At 42.5% G+C, this 20,399-nt stretch overlaps 3 protein-coding genes across 3 annotated transcripts; 1 reads left to right on the top strand and 2 right to left on the bottom strand.

The window, feature by feature from the left end:
* The first annotated feature begins 140 nt into the window (after positions 1-140).
* Positions 141-2,662, top strand: GGS23DRAFT_55269 (nucleolar complex-associated protein 3). The gene has a single exon (XM_051515419.1). The coding sequence runs from the start codon at positions 213-215 to the stop codon at positions 2,343-2,345; it is 2,133 nt and encodes a 710-aa protein (XP_051371849.1). The 5' UTR covers positions 141-212; the 3' UTR covers positions 2,346-2,662.
* A 2,496-nt stretch (positions 2,663-5,158) lies between these two features.
* GGS23DRAFT_568457 (uncharacterized protein) lies at positions 5,159-6,726 on the bottom strand. The gene is made up of 3 exons (XM_051516396.1): positions 6,452-6,726; positions 6,335-6,385; positions 5,159-6,235 (listed from the first exon to the last, which is right to left on the bottom strand). Exons 1-3 carry the CDS (start codon positions 6,505-6,507, stop codon positions 5,608-5,610), a joined length of 735 nt encoding a protein of 244 aa, XP_051371848.1. The 5' UTR covers positions 6,508-6,726; the 3' UTR covers positions 5,159-5,607.
* A 7,354-nt stretch (positions 6,727-14,080) lies between these two features.
* On the bottom strand, positions 14,081-15,901 carry GGS23DRAFT_568454 (uncharacterized protein). The gene is made up of 3 exons (XM_051516395.1): positions 15,692-15,901; positions 15,067-15,536; positions 14,081-14,990 (listed from the first exon to the last, which is right to left on the bottom strand). The coding sequence occupies exons 1-3, from the start codon at positions 15,760-15,762 to the stop codon at positions 14,713-14,715; spliced, it is 819 nt and encodes a 272-aa protein (XP_051371847.1). The 5' UTR covers positions 15,763-15,901; the 3' UTR covers positions 14,081-14,712.
* Between the last annotated feature and the right edge of the window lie 4,498 nt (positions 15,902-20,399).

The following is a 20,399-nucleotide window of genomic DNA, read 5'->3' as shown; positions in this document are numbered from 1 at the left end:
GGTAAATTTTGGCGGTGAGAAAAGTACTGGGTACCTAGGTACAGTTTTACCCGCTGGATACATATTCCGATTGGCTAATCGCATACAAATGGGTCTGATAAGATAAGTGTCTCCATGGTTTCTTGAAATTTACGAGAGCTCAACCTGTCCCGGATCGGTCTTGACGATAACGACTCCATTGCCATCCCCCCATACCATATAAGATCGTGATAATGGCTTCACGACCTTCGAAAAAGAGGAGGCTGACCCCACCCCAGTCGGACGAAGACGAGGGCCCGCGTCACAAAAAATCCAACGCGAAAATCCAAAAGGCATTTCTGACGAATGCAGCCAGCTGGAACCTGGAACAAAACTATGAGGCGAGGGCGCGCAAGTCCAAGAAGAAGGAGAAGGAGAACAACCGCCTCCCGCTCAAACTTCCGGACGGGCGCATACAGCATGTTTCCGCACCTGTGGACGATCTGAAATCCGTTGAGAGCGACGATGACTGGCTCGAAGGTGCGGAGAATGGGTCTAACGACGACGACGAGGAAGGAAAGAGGAGAAGGCAAGCTGAGGAAAAGCCTAAGATACCCGAGCGTCAACAGATACTCGAAGCGAAGGAGGAGCTGGCGAAGATAGCTCTTCTGCTCAACGAAAACCCCGAGGAGAACGCCGGCGCATTCAAAGCTCTATCCAGGATTGGCCAGTCCAAGATTCCTGCTATTCGGAAACTCACACTGGCTACCCAACTAGCCGTATATAAGGATGTTATACCGGGCTACAGGATACGACCTGCTTCGGAGGCTCCACCGGGGGAGAAATTATCCAAAGATGTGAAGACGCTGCGGACATTCGAACAGGCTCTAGTTTCGGGCTACCAGGCCTACATAAACGACCTCGCCAAGTACGCGAAGGCGGGACGTTATCGGGCGGGTGGAGACGACATCGCGAGTCTCGCCATAACCTGTGCTTGTACACTACTGACGGCCGTGCCGCATTTCAACTTCCGAGGCGAGCTTATCAAAATCCTCGTCGGAAAGCTAGCTTTCTTTGGCAGGAGACATGTCGACGACGACTTTAGTAAATGTCTTAGGGCCATCGAAACACTCTTCAAGGAGGATGAGGAAGGAAGGCCTTCTATGGAAGTCGTCTCGCTCCTCTCTAAGATGATGAAGGTCAGGGAGTACCAGGTCGATGAAAGCGTCCTCTCGCTCTTCCTACATCTCCGTATCCTCTCCGAGTTCTCGGGGAAAGCGTCCACGGACGCCGTGGACCGCTCTACGGACGGTCCCAAGACCAAGAAACCCAAGTTTAAGAAGGTGTTCCGGACGAAACGAGAGCGCAAGCACATCAAAGAGCAGAAGGCGTTGCAGAAGGACATGGAGCAGGCAGATGCGCTCGTCAGCCACGAGGAGCGGGAGAGGATGGAGGGCGAGACCCTAAAGCTCGTCTTCGCGACGTACTTCCGCATCCTGAAACAGCGCGTGCCGCACCTCATGGGCGTCGTCCTCGAGGGCCTGGCCAAGTACGCGCACCTCATCAACCAGGACTTCTTCGGCGACCTTCTCGAGGCGCTCAAGGACCTCATCCGGCACAGCGAAAACGCGCTTGAGGAGGACGACGAGAACGGAGACGAGGTTCAGAAAGAAGACCGGGGTGAGGAAGAGGAGGAAGACGGCGACGATGACGACGGCACCGGCCGCAACCCCACCCGCGAGGCTCTCCTCTGTACCACAACCGCCTTCGCCCTGCTCGAGGGCCAGGACGCGCATAACGCGCGCGCGGACCTGCACCTCGACCTTTCCTTCTTCACGACGCACCTGTACCAGGCGCTGCTCCCGCTCTGCCTGAACCCGGACCTCGAGCTCGGCGCGCGGTCGCTGCGCCTGCCGGACCCGGACTCGCGCCCGTCGGCGAGCAGCAGGGACCGCGTCGTCAACCTGCAGACGACGACAGTGCTGCTGATCCGCAGCCTGACGGCGGTGCTGCTGCCGCGGTGGAACGCGCGGTCGGTGCCGCCGTCGCGGCTCGCCGCGTTCGCGAAGCAGCTCGCCACGGCGTCGCTCCAGCTGCCCGAGAAGTCGGCGCGGGCGGTCCTCGGGCTCGTCGCCGACGTCGCCAACGCCCACTCCTCCTTCTCCTCGTCCGGCGCCGCCCATCGCCGCACCGGCGGCACCCTCGCCGCCCTGTGGAACACGGACGAGCGCCGCGGCGACGGCACCTACAACCCCCGCAGCGCCACCGTCGAGGGCAGCAATCCCTTCGCCGCCACCGTGTGGGAGGGCGAGATCCTCCGTCGCCACTACTGCCCCCACGTCCGCGAGGGGCTGCGGATCATCGAGGGGATCGTGTCCGAGAGGTGAGAGGCTTACAAGTCACGACGGTGGGAGACGAGGGAGGAAGATGCGCTCTGGAGAGAAAAGGGGGAGGAGGGAATTGTATGAATGGCTTATCTATTACGTGTCTGGCTTATGCATATACGTAGATAGATGGATACCCACAATAGCGACAACCAAAATATAGCAAATCATCTCGTAGGGCACAAGCATCAACCCCTACTACCGCACTTGGCAATATCTACAACCTTGATCGCATTTTCCATACCATCTTCTGTCTACCTACGTTCCCGAGACAGCGCATGCATAAGCCGTCGTCGTTCCCGGGTTCGCTACCCTATCCTCCAGTACAACTGCGTATAGCAGAAAAACCACGGCATGGAACCTGGTGGCAGGTGAGAAGAAGCGAAGTGCAGAAAAGAAGGGTATTCTAGGACCGTGTCACCCCTCTCCCCGAGATGGGTTATTTCCACAGATCTCTGTCGCACAGGGTAGCGGTGAGGAAAGTGAGCAAGGCGAGAGAGATGGCAAGGGCCGAGTTGGCGACACCGAGTGTCGAGGTGAGACCCTTGTGCATATGCCGGTTTCGAGGTCTGTTCAGGGTATTAGACTATCACCATGTAGTCGCACGCAGAAATCAGCTAGGGAACAGGACTGACACCTGCGGAACAGGTCGTCGTCACTTTTTTGAAGAAGAAATGGAAAGAGAAAAGGAAAGGAGCAATCAACGTAGGGACGGGGACTACGTACCCATATTGTTAAGGCAGTCAGATTGACCGGTAATCCTTGGATACCGTGGCATGCTGATGAAACAAGACAAGCCACGACAGCAGGTACGACGGGAGAAAATGCAAGACATCGATCTAGGGGCGATGCTCCCTAGACGCCCCAGGGTTAATAGGGGAACTCTCAAGCGCAGATCCATAGACCGGCGCACCGTATTGAAGAGGAAGCAGGGAGGGAATACTTGCGTTGGCCGGACACATAGGTAACTCATAGCTTTAGTCAAGTAACGATCACGTTTCCCATGTTCTCAGGAGTTCGCCCAGCTTCTCTGCTCCCGAGGTGTCACAGGAGGAGCAGAGAGGGCCCAACAATGCCAACATTGACATTGACGCCTGTTGCGTTATTATGGCCTGAATATGTAATGTCTAAGATGCCCATCGGGAGCTGGACAGACCTGGTCCGCTTGAGGTACCGCTTGTCACGATATCGCCTGCGAAATGTCCACGACTACGATTGGAACCGCCACTGAGGCCTAGTCCTTGTCCTCCCCCGGCTGGTGCGGAATAAACATTAGGTTCAGGGTCGTTAGTGTTCCATCTCGAGGCGCTGAGGCCAGGGAACTTGACTGTGCCACAGGACCTCCGGCTGGGGGCGGTCTTCTCGGAACCCATCTGGGAGACCTCGGCTTCGGGGGCCTTGGCTTGTTCGACCTGTTGAGGGTTTTCCAGGTTCGCAACTTCTAGTACGGGTACATTGATGCTTCCATTATCGTTATCAGAATCGAGGAGTGAAACTTGGCCCCGTTGTGAGATCTTAGGCTCAGGGGCCACGAGGTGATTCTCTAGCGAGAGAAACTCAAGACCGAGGAGATCAGCACTGACCGGCCGTGATGCCGCCTGCTGTCGTTGTGGCATCTCCGAAGGCGAGGGTGCTGGCGTAGCATGGCTGGTTGAAACTGAATTTCCAGTACCATTTTTGCCCTTAGGGTCTCTAGACGGGTCCTTTACTGCCTCTCGAACGCCTTCCTGGGCTGGGCCAGATGACCGTGTGTTCCTAGGATGTGTAGAAGGGGGGTGTTGGTTTAGGGTGGGTATGGTAGGTTGGCCCTCTCGGGTGGTACAAGGCGCTCCGGGTTCCTTTGATAGTTGGCTAATTGGGGGTTGGGATGGTCTTTGTAGGTGTCTCTGTACTATGTTCTGTCGAGGTTGCGATGGCTGATTGGGGTTAGAATGGCTCTGGGTACTGCTTCCTAATCCAGTATTTCCACCAACACCCCTACTGTGCCCCTGGCTGCCTTTTCCCGGTCTGGTTCGGGAGAAGGTGGCCCGCAACTGCTTCGCATCCTCCAGATTTCCTTGCCCAAACATTTCTGTGATGTGGTTTATGTGTTGGTGAGGTCAACTAAAGGGGAAAGGAATCCCTTCGATCTTAGGGGTTCAGCGAAAACGTAAACCACACAACGGTATGTAGCTCTTCAAATCATCAACCCGGGTTTGGCGGCCTCCCTTGCTGGAACTGCGCTTGTCTGCCTCTTCCTCGAGATCAACCTGAGTAGACAATATGAAAACTGCTATCGTCTAGCTTTTTGCTTATTACGCCTAGCACGGCACCGCCTTCAGGGGTTAAGGCGAATTGCCCGGCTTGATAACAGGCTAGACACACCCTGTTTGACAGTTAGAAAGGCGACAGGGGAGAAACCAAACGCTTATGCCAACCCACGTTCTCTATACCTGACCACTGGAGGGTCGGAGACAGATAGATGAGATAAACGGGTGGGCGTCTTCGATGGCAGGAACTGGAGAGAGAAGAATACCGGCTGGACAGATGGTTGAGAGAGCTGTCCGACGTCGATGGGGAGGAGAAAACTGGAGGACAATACGTTAAGTCCTCAGGAGAATTGGTGGGATTTTATAGCCAGGCGCCTGGATTACATATCTGGAAACTGCACATCACCTGAGCAACTTCCCACAGTACTGAAAACGTTGTTCCTTCCTTGTATATCGCCAAGGGGAGCAGTTTCCCCCGGCCTCCTCATTCACCAGGCAACCGACTAGATCTGGAGGCGACGGGGTTAGCTGAGATACTTCGAACAGAGTATAGCATTACGGCTGAGAGGCAGAATGGTTTCCTTCTATATGTGTGATTAAATTACCACGTAACAACTCTCTCTCTTTCCTAACCCTATCGTGTAACTAGCAGCTTGTGTAGGAACAGTTATATCCATAGAGTGCTACAAGGAGACAAAGGCGAACATGAGATGTTTCTCTGCTTCTCTAAAAGGGAAAGGCAAAGAAAAATAGAGCCCAGGGGTAGGCAATCACCCGCACGCAAACAAAGTTGTCGGCAAGATTGCCCACCACGGGGATTTCTATCAGCCCTCTCCGCTAAGGCTACATAGATCTAGCTAGACCTGACAAGACTCTCTGTAGCATGCTACAAATCAACCCTTATGCTTCTTCCTTCCCAGCACCGAAACCCTGGGCGGGGCGCTGACGAGCAACCACCTTCGAGGGAGAGAGAATCCAAAGCCTCGATCAGCTTCGGTGGGCCCTGTTATTCTGCATTATGACTTGGGCGGCCCCCGGTTTGGTTGCTTCTTACGACCTATGCATGTCTCCACCGCGTTGATATTCGTTCCCTTGTGCTCGCCTTGCCTCGCCTCCTCTAGCCACTGTGCCTCGACGACAGGGACATGCCTTCTCGTAAACTCGACCAGCGCCTTCGACTTGGGCGCCTCCTCGCGCAGGCCGATGCAGGAAACGCGAGGCACACCCAGGGACTCGGACAGCCGATCCCCACACGCCTTCGACAGGCCGACGAGCCGGATGGGCGCTTGCCCCTGCTGCGCCTCGCAGGCGGCGGCGACCATCTGAGGGAGATGACCGTTCAGCACGGTCGGTTGTCCTGACCGGGCCACGAAGATGGCCGAATAAGGGCGGCTAGCTGGGCCTTGGTCCCGAGGTTCGGGCGGCGGGCTTAACTCCACATCCGGTCCCCTCGAGGCGCTCTCCTGTAAAGAGCGCGTGACGGCTGACAGGCCGACATCTATATAGGACTTGATCTCCGGTATGGGAGGAGGAGGCAGATCCTGGGGACGAGAGGATGGAGCGCGGCGTTTCCGCTTTCTATCGCGTCTGCCCTTCGATGGCTGGGTGTGCTCTGCGCGATACTCGCCGAGAGGTGTAAGGAGACTAGCCCGAGCCGTTAGTATGGTGAGCTACGTGGAAGCTGCCGTTGGACGGGTCTAGAAGGGTTCACGTGTTGGGAACCCATTCCCTGTGGCGACGCACGCGCATAGAAGCTCTAAAATTGTCTCTTGATGTTCGAGCGCCACGTGGGGCCTATCACCTATCGATTAGTATCGTTGTCCCTTCTACTAAGCCAGGCTGTGGGGGAGGCGTCTATACCATTGTACCACCGAATAAGGGGTGTCTAGTTGGTAGACAATTTTCTTCTTGTCCATCCTCGCAAGGCCGGCGCGAAGAATAGCAAGACTTCTCGTATCGTCCCCTGAAACAAACGGGGAACCTTGACCGGCTTATCTTCCTTGACGATGCTTGGTTGTTGGATTTATGAGTTGTGCTGGGATACTCGTGCTGGGAGGCTCGCACTGATGTTTTTCGTATCGAGAGAGAATCGCGGGATTAATCCGAATGGAGGCAAGGCCACTATGTTCGAGTGCACATGGAAAGGAGGTAGTTGATTAGTAGGCTATGCGTCACAGTATCGATCCAGTGCCGGCACGGTAATACTAAAGGTAATCCTATCCGGAGGATAGTTATAATACGCATAACCCCCTGTTATATTGATTAATTACGGAGTTAAATACCCCTATAAATACCCCTATAAAGGGGTATCATTTAGGGGAAACTCTATTTTTACTAGCTAAAAAACGCGCTATGGGTCCCTAAAAATACGTATACCTAATAAAAACGGCGGGATAAATAGAGTTTTTCTTATTTAGCATATCCTTATTACCTCTTAAGATCCTTACGTATATTTACTAACGCGTTTATTTATATGTTTCTACTCCTATTTATATAATTTTTACTCTTTTCCGTATCTTATAATTTATCCTTATAATCTATCTTTAGTTTAATTAAGATAAAGTCGCTTTAAGTTAAAGAATGTCGTATATACGAACGAATTTAAGCCATCGAGTAATTTATTAATCTACGAAATTACGTTATATCTATAAAAAATTATCTCTCTTACCGCGAAAATATACGCCGTCCTACTTAGGTTAATATTTTTTATTAATAGTTTATATTCTACCGTTAATTTTACATAGGATTTCCGATCTTATCCTACGCTTAAAACGCTTTAACCGGTTCCGCGACTAAATGTTATCTATTATCGATTATATTTTACTACCGCGTAACCTCGGGTATATAGTTTAAGCGCTAAAGAAGTAGCTTTACGCGTAGGTAACGTATTACGATAGTAAATTCGAAGACGGTATAAGATAACCCGACGTAATAACGGTAATCCTTCTCCTACTTCTTTACTTTCTTTATTAATAGTATAATTATAACTAGCGAATTTAACGATAACGCTAGAACTAGCGCCCCGAGGGCGACCTCCTCGAGCACTTACGCGAGAGTTAGCTCGTCGAAGCCGACCTTTACGTACGCCTGCTTTAAAATAAACGCGAGAGTTAATTCGTCGAGGCCGACCTCTACGCGCGTTTACGTTAAAACTAACGCGAAAGTAACCGCGCCTAGGCCGACCTTTTAATTAAACCTCCCCCTTAAATACCGCTCGCTCTTAAGAACTTAATAACGTTTTTAATCGTTAAAGCTCGTTTATAATTAAGCCGCTACGGTAGGAAAGAAACCTCGACGTTAACGCGGTTAGCGATATCGATTACGCGATTCTAATACGGTTTTAATTAGCGCTAAAGTAGGAACGACGTAAATACTATAGTCGTTACGGGGAATATTAATTTAATATGGATTTAAATACCGTAAGTATTTATAAGCGTTATCGTAATAAAGACTAAAAGAGGCGCGTAAATAAGCCCTTTTTTTTTAGCGTAGATAACTATCTTAACTTTGGTATCCTTCCTTTTTTTAATTTACTATTAGAGCTAATAATAATCGAAGAATTACTTATTACGCGGGTTTACGTAGTAATAAATATACTTATAATCCGCGGCTAATAATATAAATATCGCGGTTACGTCGTATATTTTATACGTAACGTTAATAAAGTATACGACCATCTTCCCCTCCTCCCTTAGTATCTTAATATCGTTTTATTACGCCTACGCGAGCTAGCGTAAAATCTTAAGTAAATAACCTAGTTTCGAACTAAGTTTAAAGTACGCCGGCGCGTTATCGAAATATAGCTTAAGTATTTAAAATATAATTACCCGGGTTATAAAGACTTTAAATAAAATCGCGCCGCGTTAAAAGAACTACCTAACGACGATAATGTTTTTAAGTAGCTTAATATTTAAAACTTCGTCGATAACGGTTAAGCGCTTTAAACTAGCCTAATTACGGAAGGCGACTTAAAAGGATTAGAAGCTTAATACGATAAATCTATTATACTAAACGTTACGTTAAAGTAAATTAAAATAAAGCGTTTAAAGTTAGAATTAAAGGGGACGCTTATTTTTAAAGGTTATCCCGTTAAGCTTATAAGTACTTATTATTTATTCATGCCTTTTATTTGCTAGACCTTTATTAACGAATTTATACGTTTAATTACGTTATTTTTACTAGCGTTTCCTACCTTATTTCCGCGTAAAGAAGCTAAATTTATATATCTAAAGTAACGTAAGATCGATTTCGACGATTAAATATAATACGCTATACGTTAACGCGATAATCGATTCGCGTAATACCCTACTTTCCGCTTTATCGCGCTTAATATACTTATACGTTAATAAGCGATAGTAATAAGTAAATATTTCGTAAGAAGAAAAGGCGCCTAGTAATAATAAATTACGCGGTAGGATCTCGAGTAAGCGTTAAAAAACCTTAAGAATACCGAGGCTAATGCGTTATTAAGAAGTATTACGCGCGCTATAATTCATTTAAAGAATACGCGGCCTTTTTAATTTAAACGAAAACGCGAGTACGTTACTTTTACTAAGTACCTCGGGATTCCTAGCGCTTTTCTTACCTTAAGCCTTATTAATCTTTATTAGCGGAACCTTTTTTAATATATACTACGCTTTTAAGAATAATTCTCCTCCCTTAAAATCTAACGCATACGCTTATTCCGCGAGCTATTAAAAACTAATCCCTATATTACCGCGTAGCATTTTTACGCTCGGAATTAGCTCTTCCGTAATATCGTCTTAGTTAAGAAGTTCGGCTTACGCGATTATTAATATCGATACGAATTTTAAAGGCGTAAAAGTACGTATTACTACGGGCTATTTTAATTCGAAGGTAGTCCGTTACTTAATATAACTTCTTTCGAATAGCGCTAAAACTACGCTCGCATTTAAAGCTACTACGCCTTTACGGTTAACCCAGAGCCGCGCCGGCGCTTAAATTAAAATAAGGATAATCCGCTCGTACTACGGCCTTTAAACGCGCGGCCGTCGTTTCGTTAGCTCTCTTAAATTATTAATCGTTACTAACGCTATAAATATTCCCCCGTATATTACCTCCGTATTAATAAGCGTAAAACGCGAAAAGTAAAATAAGGTAATAACGTTTTACTACCTCTAGAATATCGATTTCTTTTCCCGCGGCCGTACCGCGCTTACGCCGAGATTATTATACGGCCGTATAAAACCTAGTAATCATTTAAAGCGTAACGTAACGACGAATAATTAAATTAATATAATCGAATAATTACCTTTACTTAGCTAGCTAATATTAATATTTCGCTTTATACTAACGTAAAAGCTATTATAAATTACGTAACGAAGTATTACTTTAAAGCGGAAATTAAAACCGATAGTTATAGCGTCCTTACTAAGTAGATCCTCCTAAAGGTCTCTAGCGTAAATCCTCTTCTTTTTTTTATATCGAAGTTAATAAATAAACTAATCGGAAAACGAAATTACTTTACGTAAGAGGTTTATTATATATTATATAGGCTATCCTTATAAGCTAATTCGCGTATTATACGTAACGTAAATTACCGGCCTTTAACGGAATAAGACTATAGCTTCGAACTCGGCTTTAGCGACGTTTCTAACGGGCGTAATACTTATAAGAAGTATCTCTAGCGCGATTTAAAGGTATTAAAGGTTATTAAATTAAGCTTTTTTCGCTTCGTATCGATTTAGAATTTTAATAAGCTATACGCTCGCGATTAACGCCCTTTCTAACGTAACGTAAAAAAACGTATACTTAATTATTACCTTATTTACCGCGTAAATAAAGGCCTTAACGAGCTAGAATCGTTTTATTACGTTAAGCTTATATTAAATTATCCGTATATTAACGAAAACGAACTACTTTTAATTAACGGTATTTAATTTCTAACGTATATATTAATATATGCGCGATATTAAATAACCTATTAATACGAGAATAACTATTACGACGACCTTCCCGGACCTAACGAAAAGGAGTTCGAGCTCTTAAAGGAAGAAAAGCAGGCTTTAAACGAAGAAGATTAAGTTAAATTAACGCGTTTACTCCCGAACTAAGCGCCTACGTAAGAAATATTTAACGTACTTAGGAATAAAGATATCGACGTAAACTACGATTAAGTTATATACGTAACCCGATATAAGTATCTTTACTTTTACGATTCTACCTATTAACGCGAAATAATAAGTACTACGGATACGCCGGAATAAGAAATCGTCCCCTTAGATATCCGTAATACGTTAAATCCAAAATAAAGGCTAATTTACGATACCGTTCTCGGCTACGTATAAAGTCGTAACTAAAACTAGCTCCTATTTTAAATCGACGGTAGTAACGGTACTAAAAAATCGTATCTAATTAAGATTTTAGCCTCTTACGTTCGCTAGGCTCTTACTTAAGACTCGGTAGCCCTTACTACCTTAATTAACGCTACGAATAATAACATTCGCAAGAGGACGATATATTCTTTCCTTCGTTTATCCGTAAAGCGTAGCTTTAAGCCGCTTTTTAATAACGCTCTCGCTAAAGTATAACGACGCCTTATTAACCTTCGCTATTTAATTATCGACGAAAAGAGTATATTAAGGCTACGTATACTTAGGTTTATTAACCGCCGTTTACGGTAAATATTCCCGCGTAGCTCGCGGGTTTTTAGTAGCGTAAATATAATCTTAATCGGCGACTTCTTTTAATTACCTTTAGTATTATTAAAGCTTATCTATACTCTTAATTCGACGTATCTTTCGGTAAACGAACTCGTCGGCTATAATACGTATAGAGCTTTTTTTAAATCGGTATTTCTATCGGTAGTTTAGCGCTAGGTAGGCGAGGATTAAGCGCTTTTTCGAAAAGCGCTAAACGAATTACGCTTAGCGTAAGTTTCCGCCGAGTCGTTCTAGCTCCTATCTACGAAAATAACCGCGATATTAACTAAGTAGGATCGTTTCGGCTTTAAAAAAGCGGTACGTATATACTCTACGCGTAAAGAGGTACTTTAGTATAATTTTAACTATTTCGTAACGCTTAATTCGCTAGTTATTTAAATATACGTCATCCATTACGGCCGAGGAACGTTAAACGCGCCTAGCGACTTAGCCGGTAACCTCTTCTCTAAGCTATTATTTTATATAGGCGCTCGAGTAATATTATTACGTAATATCTCTTCCGAAATACGGCTTATAAATAACTCCTAAGGCTTTATTTACGATATAAGTTAAGCGTAAAGCGCTAATCCTAAACGCGAGCCGCTAATAGTAGTTATAGTAGCTTTCGACGATTACGATAGGCCCGGATTTAAAAATACTTAAGAAAATAAGCTACGCGATTCTCGAGGGAAAAAGGTAGTACTAATACTACGCGAGCGCTAGGAGTTCGACTATAAGGATATCTCTTATATACGAAAATAATTCCCCCTAATTATTTCATACGTAATAACCGTCCATAAAGCGTAAGGTATTATTATTCTTTACGCTATCGTTAGAATTATAGAAAAGGAATTCGCGTTAGGGTTAAATTACGTCGCTTATTCTAGGATTACCTCGTTATAAGGCCTAATATTCGACGAGCCGTTTTATAGGAATACGATATATAAGGAACTAATAAATAGTAAGTTTCTTTTTACGTTCGTTAATATTTAAGCTAACATATATTTCGTAGGCATAAAAGCTAAGTTAAAAGATAGAAATCTCCGTTTACGTATATAGTTATTTACTTAACCTCTATACCTATTACGATATCCTTATAAATAACGTACTCTAGCGCTATAAATAATAAATAAAAGTAACGTATATACGTTAATTCTATCGAGCGAATATAGTTTATAATACTTTAATTAATCTCTATATAGCTAAACTACGTAAAAGTAAAAAGTACGGGTATAAAAGTAACGTAGATATACCATTTTCTATATAAGAATACGTTTCTTTTACTTTAATTACGGAGCGTCTCCTAAAATACGCCGCTCCTTCCTAACGTATAAAAATATCGCGACTTCTTTAGTAACTAACGCCGTACCTTCCTTTAATCGCGACTTCTTATAACGCTTCCTTATTTACGAAATAAAATAACTTATTTCTTATTATTAATTACTTTTATTATTTCCTTTCCTTTTTCTTTACGCCTCCTATCCTTCTTATAACTACGTAAGTTTAAATCTTCGTATATAGCTAATTAAGCTTAAAACGAACGCTAACGATATTTCGTAATCTTTTATTTAATGAAATAAAATTAAAGTAGTTAAAAAAAGTAAGAAATTTAATACGCGCGCGATAGATTTAATTAATTAAAGTAATATCTAAGATTTCGACTACCGAGCTTACTAACCTAGGCTTCGATTAGCTATCGGCTAGCGACGCCCGCCGCGTAGCTAGTATTAATATTACGATAGGTAGTACTAACGGCCTAGCGGCCGCCGGCGGCGGTAGCGATCCTTCCTCCCCTAGTATACCTTATAAAGTAAGTTATGCTTTACGAACTTTATAGTATAAAAAAAAGTACGCGATTAAATAATAATATACGTAGGCGTTAATTTTACTATATAGAATTTACCTATAAACCGAGTCCGCCCCTTTATTAATAACGACGACGACGACGACGACGACGGTAGCGACGACGATAGCGACGACGGTAGCGACGATAACGGCGACGAAGAAAGAGCGTTACCTTATAAGGTATGCTTTAAACGAATTAGTCGATTATAAGCGAACGCTTACGTAAAAAAAACCGGTATATAAAATAGCGTAGAAAACGCGAAAAGTTACGTATACGCGATAATTAATAAGTATAAAAGATAATCGCTATTATTATTACTATAAGGGCTACTACGCTTACGCTAAGGTATCTTAGGAGGCCGAGCTAAAGCTCGCTAAATTTATGGAATTAAAAAAAGCTTTCGATTCTAAAAAAATTAATAAAAAGGTACGTTAATACGTAATAAAGTACGCTAGCGTAGAAATTCTAATTTAAAGTAGGCTTTTAATAAAGTCTATAAGAAAACTAGAAAGGCAATCCGGAAGGCGGAAGAGCGGGTTATAAAGTAATAAGGATTAAATATTAACGCTCTTTCTAGTAACGAATTATTACGAGAAATCCTACGTATATTACGAGAAAAAAATACGGGTACGTAAAAAAAAGCAGAAAAGAAACGTAAAAAGAAGTAATAAAGATATAAGTTTAAGGGTTTCGTAATTTTATTAGATATAGCGCCCTTTTTTAATATAGAAATTACGTACCTACGTAATTTTAACTTTAAAAAAATTTTTCTATACTAAATTTCTTTTATATTTTATTCTTCTTAAATTCGTTTTACTATATACGTTTTTTATCGTAAATAATATACGCTCTGCTTAATATAATATACGTTAACGTAAAAATTTAAACTAGTTTCGAATTTATAAAAGATAATTTCGAATGAACTATAAGTTTTCTATATATAATTTCTTACGTTTTCTAGGTTTTCTATAATAAATAAAGTTCGTAGTTCTAAAAATCGTTATTAAATAAACTAAGTATACTTTCTATATCTCTCTATCCTCCGGATAGGTTATTATTTTTAGCGTTTACGTTAAAAATAAGCCCGAATTATTCTGCGAAGCAGAATAATTCGGGCCTTATTTTACTAGAGGTAATACTAGAGCCCAGGCTGAAACGCAAGCAAGTAACCTAGGTACTGCATGCAGAGCCTTGGGCTGGGTAGGCGTTGCATATATCAGAACGCCTTAAGCGCTGCTAAGATAAGAAAAACGTGGTTAACTGATGCGCCTGAATGGGTAAGACTGTAGACCCGATGAATTCATCGCTGAAAGAAGGGAAAAAAAACCAGCGTTGCTATGGATTTGTCATCCTCCTTGTCCCCTCCATTGGGTTACTTAGCGTGGGGGGGGAGTGCGAGGGAAAGCGGGTTAAATGACGCTTGTCTTACCCCCTCTAGAAATACCTAGATAAATCAATGACGATTAACGCCGAATTTCTCAGAAACGCCAGGAATGCGAGATCGTTATTCTTTTTCTTTTTCTGTTTTTTTTTTCTTTTTTTAACAAGTGCCCGTACCTTCGAAAGAACGCGAGCCGTGGGTTTCCAGAGAACTTCGGTGTGCTGACGGGCCGTTAATGATGGATCTTATGCCATAGGCCCTTGATGATATCCACGTCCTCCTTGACGCCGTCGCTCTCTTCGTGTTCTTCAAATTTCTCTATTTTCGACCGTAGCCTGGCGACCATGAGGTCGAGGGCGATCTTGGGCGACGCCAGGGCAAGCTCTTCATTTAATTTGGTCTGACTTATGATTTTGCCGTCGCACACCTGCCTGACCATGCTTTCCACCATGTTCTGACAATTGTTCGTCAGAAGGTGGTAGCGAGGGTTGAGCTCCATGTGATGTATCCCTGTGTGTATAGTATAGTCACGCATGCGTCAGCGACGAGGTGAGTTTGACGTAGGTAGCAATAGAGGCCGACTCACCCAACGCTCGGATCTCGTCGTGGGATTTCGTCGTCTCGCCGAGGTAATAACACGAAGTCCAAGTCTCGACGTACGCAGGAGTGACTTCTGCTACGCGGAATTGATTCTTGCCGAGCGCATTGAGTGCCAGCTGGTCGCTCATTAGGTCGTAACTATAAGATGGGTTGAAGCTACGGTCGACCACGCACAATGCCCAATGGCTCACGCTGTTTCGGCTCATGCCGACATGTTTGGCAAGCAGGTTGTAGCTGTTCTTGGACAGTTCAAATATGCCAAATTCGATGGGTATGGTGACTAGGAAGACCGCCCTGTGCAACATCGTCGGGTCCCATTCCAACCGTGGCATCTCTACGGCCGACTCGCCCGTAAGCTTCGTTATGATCAACCCGAGAAAGGCATTCTTCTCTTCCTGGCGCCGCCTCTCTTCCGCATCGGCTCTGGCTTGCGCATCCCGCTGCTTCCTCTTGTCCCTGTCGAAGACGTCTGGTTAGACGCATAGTTATGCCGACAAGTCGTGCGATAGTGGAATAGGGAGGATCACTTCACGGCTGCGTGGAGGGCAGGCGGCAAGAAAGGGCGGAGGGAGGAAAAGAAAGAGAGAAGAGACAGGGCCAACAGTACCTACCATTTCCCCTTTAGATATTCTTCTGTGGCGGCTCCGGCATCTTTCAGCTTTAACAGGACATCAAATCCCATCGTGGAGAGGGTTGAGAAGTGGTTATCTCGATTGGTGTGGGATGCCGGGTGCTATCTGCTACATATAAGCGGTGGGTAAAACGTTGGTATTGGTGGATGAGGTGTGCAAGGTACGTGTGGAGAGGTGATGGTATCCATAGGCAGGGTTGAAAAAAAAAGTTTAAGTTTTTAAGTTAAGTTAAGTTTTTTTAAGTTAAGTTAAGTTAAGTTTTTTTTTTCAAAAACTTAAGTTAAGTTAAGTTAAGTTAAGTTTTTGAAAAAAATTTTTAAGTTAAGTTAAGTTTTTAATAGTTTAAGTTAAGTTAAGTTTAAGTTAAGTTTTAAGTTTTTTTTAAGTTTTTTTAAGTTTTTTTAAGTTTTTCCTCTTGAAGTTCTAAAACTTTTATATGTTATATTTAATGAAATAATTCTTATATATTAATATTTTAGTACTTTAAATATAATTTTATAAATATTTAAAATTTAATAAAGATTATATTATTAATAAATATTTCTTTTCAGCTCTTAAATTTTTAAAACCTTAGATTTTAAAATGTAAAATTCTTTAATCTTTTAATTTTAAAACCTTAGATTTTAAAATTATTAAATTCTTTAATTCTTTAATCATTTAATCCTTCGATCCTTCGATCCTTAAACTTTAATTAGGCTTTTTTATCGGGTTTAATATTAACGTCGGAATATGGTTTTAATAAAATAAAAAAGAAATATATATATATACGTATAAGTATTATAGTAGTGCGGTAGATCTAGGCTACGTAACCTTTTCGATGTATATTTATATGGGTCGCGTACTTATATTTTCATTAGCTAGACTTAGACCTATAGATATTATAGCCTATAGCTATTTATTCGTTTCTTGCCATACCCTTCTAGCTATCCTCTTTTGCCCTTTTCTAGTCTCCTTTCCTAGCTGTTATTTTTAGCTAGCCGATTAACCGATTATAGCTATTTATAGCTATAATCTTAGGTTAATCGGTACTAGGCTAGTTATTAATAGTTAGGTAGCCCTTTTCGTACCTCTATTAGCGTACTTACGTTACTTCTGTTTAGTAGCGACTACCTAATAGCTCGTCCTTACCTTATCTTAGGAGTAACCTTTTGCGACCGTTTTTATAGTTATTAGGTTTAGGATACGACGATTAAGAGATTCCCTATTTTTTAGTTAATCAGGAGCTATTTTCGTAGCTCCAGAGCCGTTTTTCGTAGCTTTCGGATTAAGCCTTTTTAGGTTAGGATTAACGGAAGGATAGATAATCATAGCGACTATTAATAACTACGCCCTCCCATTAGCTTTTAATTAACTTACCTAAAAGCTCGTTCGCCGATTAATAGGAATCCTTATTCTCGTTTCTTAATTATTTCTTTTAAAGGAGCTATACCCGTTTTTACCCGGTTTTACTTCCGTCGTTTTTTACTAGTACCTAGATGGCAGTTTTTCGCCCTTAGTTAATCTAACTAAGTTACCGCTACTACTCTTTTTTATAATACGCGCTTAAAGGTATCCGTTCTTTACCGATCGATTTATTTTAACCGTAAGAGGCTTATTATTTTAATCGCCTTTGTTTTATTCCTTTTAGCTAGTTACGGTACCTAGGAAGGTTTCTCCTTCCTAACCGATAGATATTACGATACCTTTAATTACTAAGAAAATACCGACATACCTTATACCTACGAACTTAATCGGGACCTACCGATTAGCGCGAAAGACTTATATAGACGATACCGCGATACGAAATAAATAAGATATTAAATAAGAAAGCCTAGAAATAGCTATAGAAAAGAAACGAGTTATAAGTTAATACCCGGAGATCTTTCTTATCGCCTTTACCGATATATAGTTAATAGGAAGAGCTAAAGCCCCTAGAATTACGTATAAGGGAGGGATTAAGGGTTAAGGGAAGCCCGGTAGATACTACCGGACGAATAATAATTAGAAACGAGAATAGTCGGGTATGAATAGGATATATTAATTAGTTTATAAGATTAGGATTAATTAAAAGGATCGGTAAAGCTAGTTATAAACGAGAAGGACGGGATTACGTTATATCGTATGGGATTATTTCTTTCGTTTCTTACGGGAGCTACGCTTATTTTACTTATCCGTTATAGTTCCTATTTCCTAACTATTAATCCCTATTATTTCTTAATGGCCTTAATGGACCTAGCTCGTTCTTAGTTAATTAGGATTAATTAGGAATAGGTTAATTAGGTTAGTTTATAGGTTATAGCTCCGCTAGCCTAGTTATTCTTATTATTAGATCTTTTCTATTATTTCTTAATGGCCTTTAGAGTAAATTAGCTTAGCTCCTAATTAGCTACGGTGCCGATTAGGTTTAGGATTAATTAGGTTTAGGTTTAGGATTAGGTACGGCTATAGTTAGTTACCTATCCTACTACCTATTTATTACTATTATAATCGTTCTTAGTTATTAGGATTACCCTGTTTCTTCCTAACTTATCCTATTAGCCTTTAATTAAATTAGCTAGCTTTTAATTAATTAAGGTTAATCGGAATTAGGTTAATTAGTAGTTAATTAGGTTTAATAGGAAACGAAAGCTACCGTACTTATTATTAGGAGTTTAATTACTCCTTACGGATTAATTAAACTAGGAAGGCTATAGTAGTACGGTAGATCTAAGCTACGTAGCCTTTTCGATATATATTTATATAGGTCGCGTACTTATATTTTCATTAGCTAGACTTAGACCTATAAACATTATAGCCTATAGCTATTTACTCGTTTCTTACCATGCCCTTCTAGCTATCCTCCTTTGCCGTTTCTAGTCCCCTTTCCTAGCTACCGTTTTCAGCTAGCCGATTAACCGATTATAGCTGTTTATAGCTATAATCTTGGTTAATCGGCACTAGGCTAGTTATTGGTAGTTAGGTAGCCCTTTTCGTGCCTCCATTACAGCGTACCTACGCTACTCCTATTCAGTATAAAAGATTTAGATTTCTCTTTTTTCAAATACTTATATCTTTATTATATCTTTAGTAAGATTTATTCAAAGTATATTATTTAAATCTCCTTTTTTTTACAGATTTTAACTTAGTTATTATAACGTTATTAACTCCTTCTACTGCTATAGAATTTCTATAATTCTACCGAGAAAATTTTAAGTTTTTTAAGTTTTTTAAGTTTTTTTAAGTTTTTTTAAGTTTTTTAAGTTTTTTTTACAATTTTTTGAAGTTTTTTAAGTTTTTTTAAGTTTTTTTAAATTAAGTTAAGTTTTTTTAAGTTAAGTTAAGTTAAGTTAAGTTTTTAAAAAAAAATTTTAAGTTAAGTTAAGTTTCTCTTTTCAAAAACTTTTTTAAGTTAAGTTAAGTTTTCATTTTTAGAAACTTAAGTTAAGTTAAGTTAAGTTTCGTTAAAACTTAACTTAAAAACTTTTTTTTACAACCCTGTCCATAGGGGAGAGTGCTTTGTCTGTCATTTTATCTTCGCTCCCCCTAGCTGGAACCGCCAGGTAATACGGCTATACGGCAGATCATGGGTGTCAATCCTCCGTATGGAACCTCCGAGCCACGCTGATTCGTATGCAAGTACGTGCTTTGCTCTGCTAATTCCACTTCCGACTGGGTATGAGTGTATAGTTGTCGATATTTTGGTTTATTTTATTTCAAATTAAATTCTTAAAATATTGGACGAATATAAGAATTTGAGAGAGGGCATGCATTAGATGCGGCGGAGCCGCCCGTGACAGGTGAGCGTTTAAGATACCTGACGGAGGTCTTTATTTCCTTTGACACGACTAAACTCCCGTCCTTAAGCGTGGGCAGTTAACCTGTACCGGCCGGTTGCCTCTATCGTGTTACCTGTTATTCCTGTCTCTTCCATGGAACCTCCGAGCCTTGTTTCGGCCAAGTAGTATATGGACGTTAGGTATTGCACTCGCAGCTCCGTCCTGGAGGTAGGTATGTAAGTAGCCAACACGGACGAGGAGGCGGCGGACCTAGGTACTTAGGTAATGCCCCATTTCTGTTGGTACCCTGCATATTCGCCTCGCCTCCTGTGCCAGCGTGCTATGTGCACATGTGCCTAGAGGTAGGCATACGATACGGGAGTGAGGTCAGTCCCACAGTATAAGCCTCAAGCGACGCGTGAGAAGAGGATTTAGCAGTAGAATGTTGTATTGATGTTGCCCCAGCGGGAAGGAGATCTACCTGCCTACCTACCTGCCTACCCACCTTCTCCTAAGTTCCTAAAACTTGTCGATAGAGTACCTCTATAGTCCAGGTGTGAAGTAGTTGGTAAGTGGGCAGATCTGTGCCTAGTGCCCAAGATCTAAAATCCTCCGCAGGTACCTATCAAGAGCGCGATCCTATCGCCCACCGGCCTCAATCCCGAGTATCTCCTATTGAATTGAACCAGGCAGCTTAAGCATTTAATGCAGATGACAACCCCACCCCTCTTGATACGCGCGTATAATAGATATTGTGCATATTCACCCGGTGCCGGGGCTTGTTAAGTACCTCATCTACTAGGCATCCAGGATAGACATACCTAGGTACTTAATCTGCCACGTAATGATAGGTACATAGGTAAACCTTAGGTACCTGTATATGCTGGAGCAGATCCCGAATTAAACCTTAGCTAAACAGAGTTTTGTTACCTACGGTGCACGTGATGTTTGCA

This window comes from Durotheca rogersii, assembly GCF_024521655.1.
Source record: "Durotheca rogersii strain YMJ 92031201 chromosome Unknown GGS23scaffold_10, whole genome shotgun sequence".
Taxonomy (NCBI): domain Eukaryota; kingdom Fungi; phylum Ascomycota; class Sordariomycetes; order Xylariales; family Xylariaceae; genus Durotheca; species Durotheca rogersii.
The sequence above is the reverse complement of the archived record's forward strand: the minus strand, read 5'-3'. Positions and strand labels throughout refer to the sequence as shown.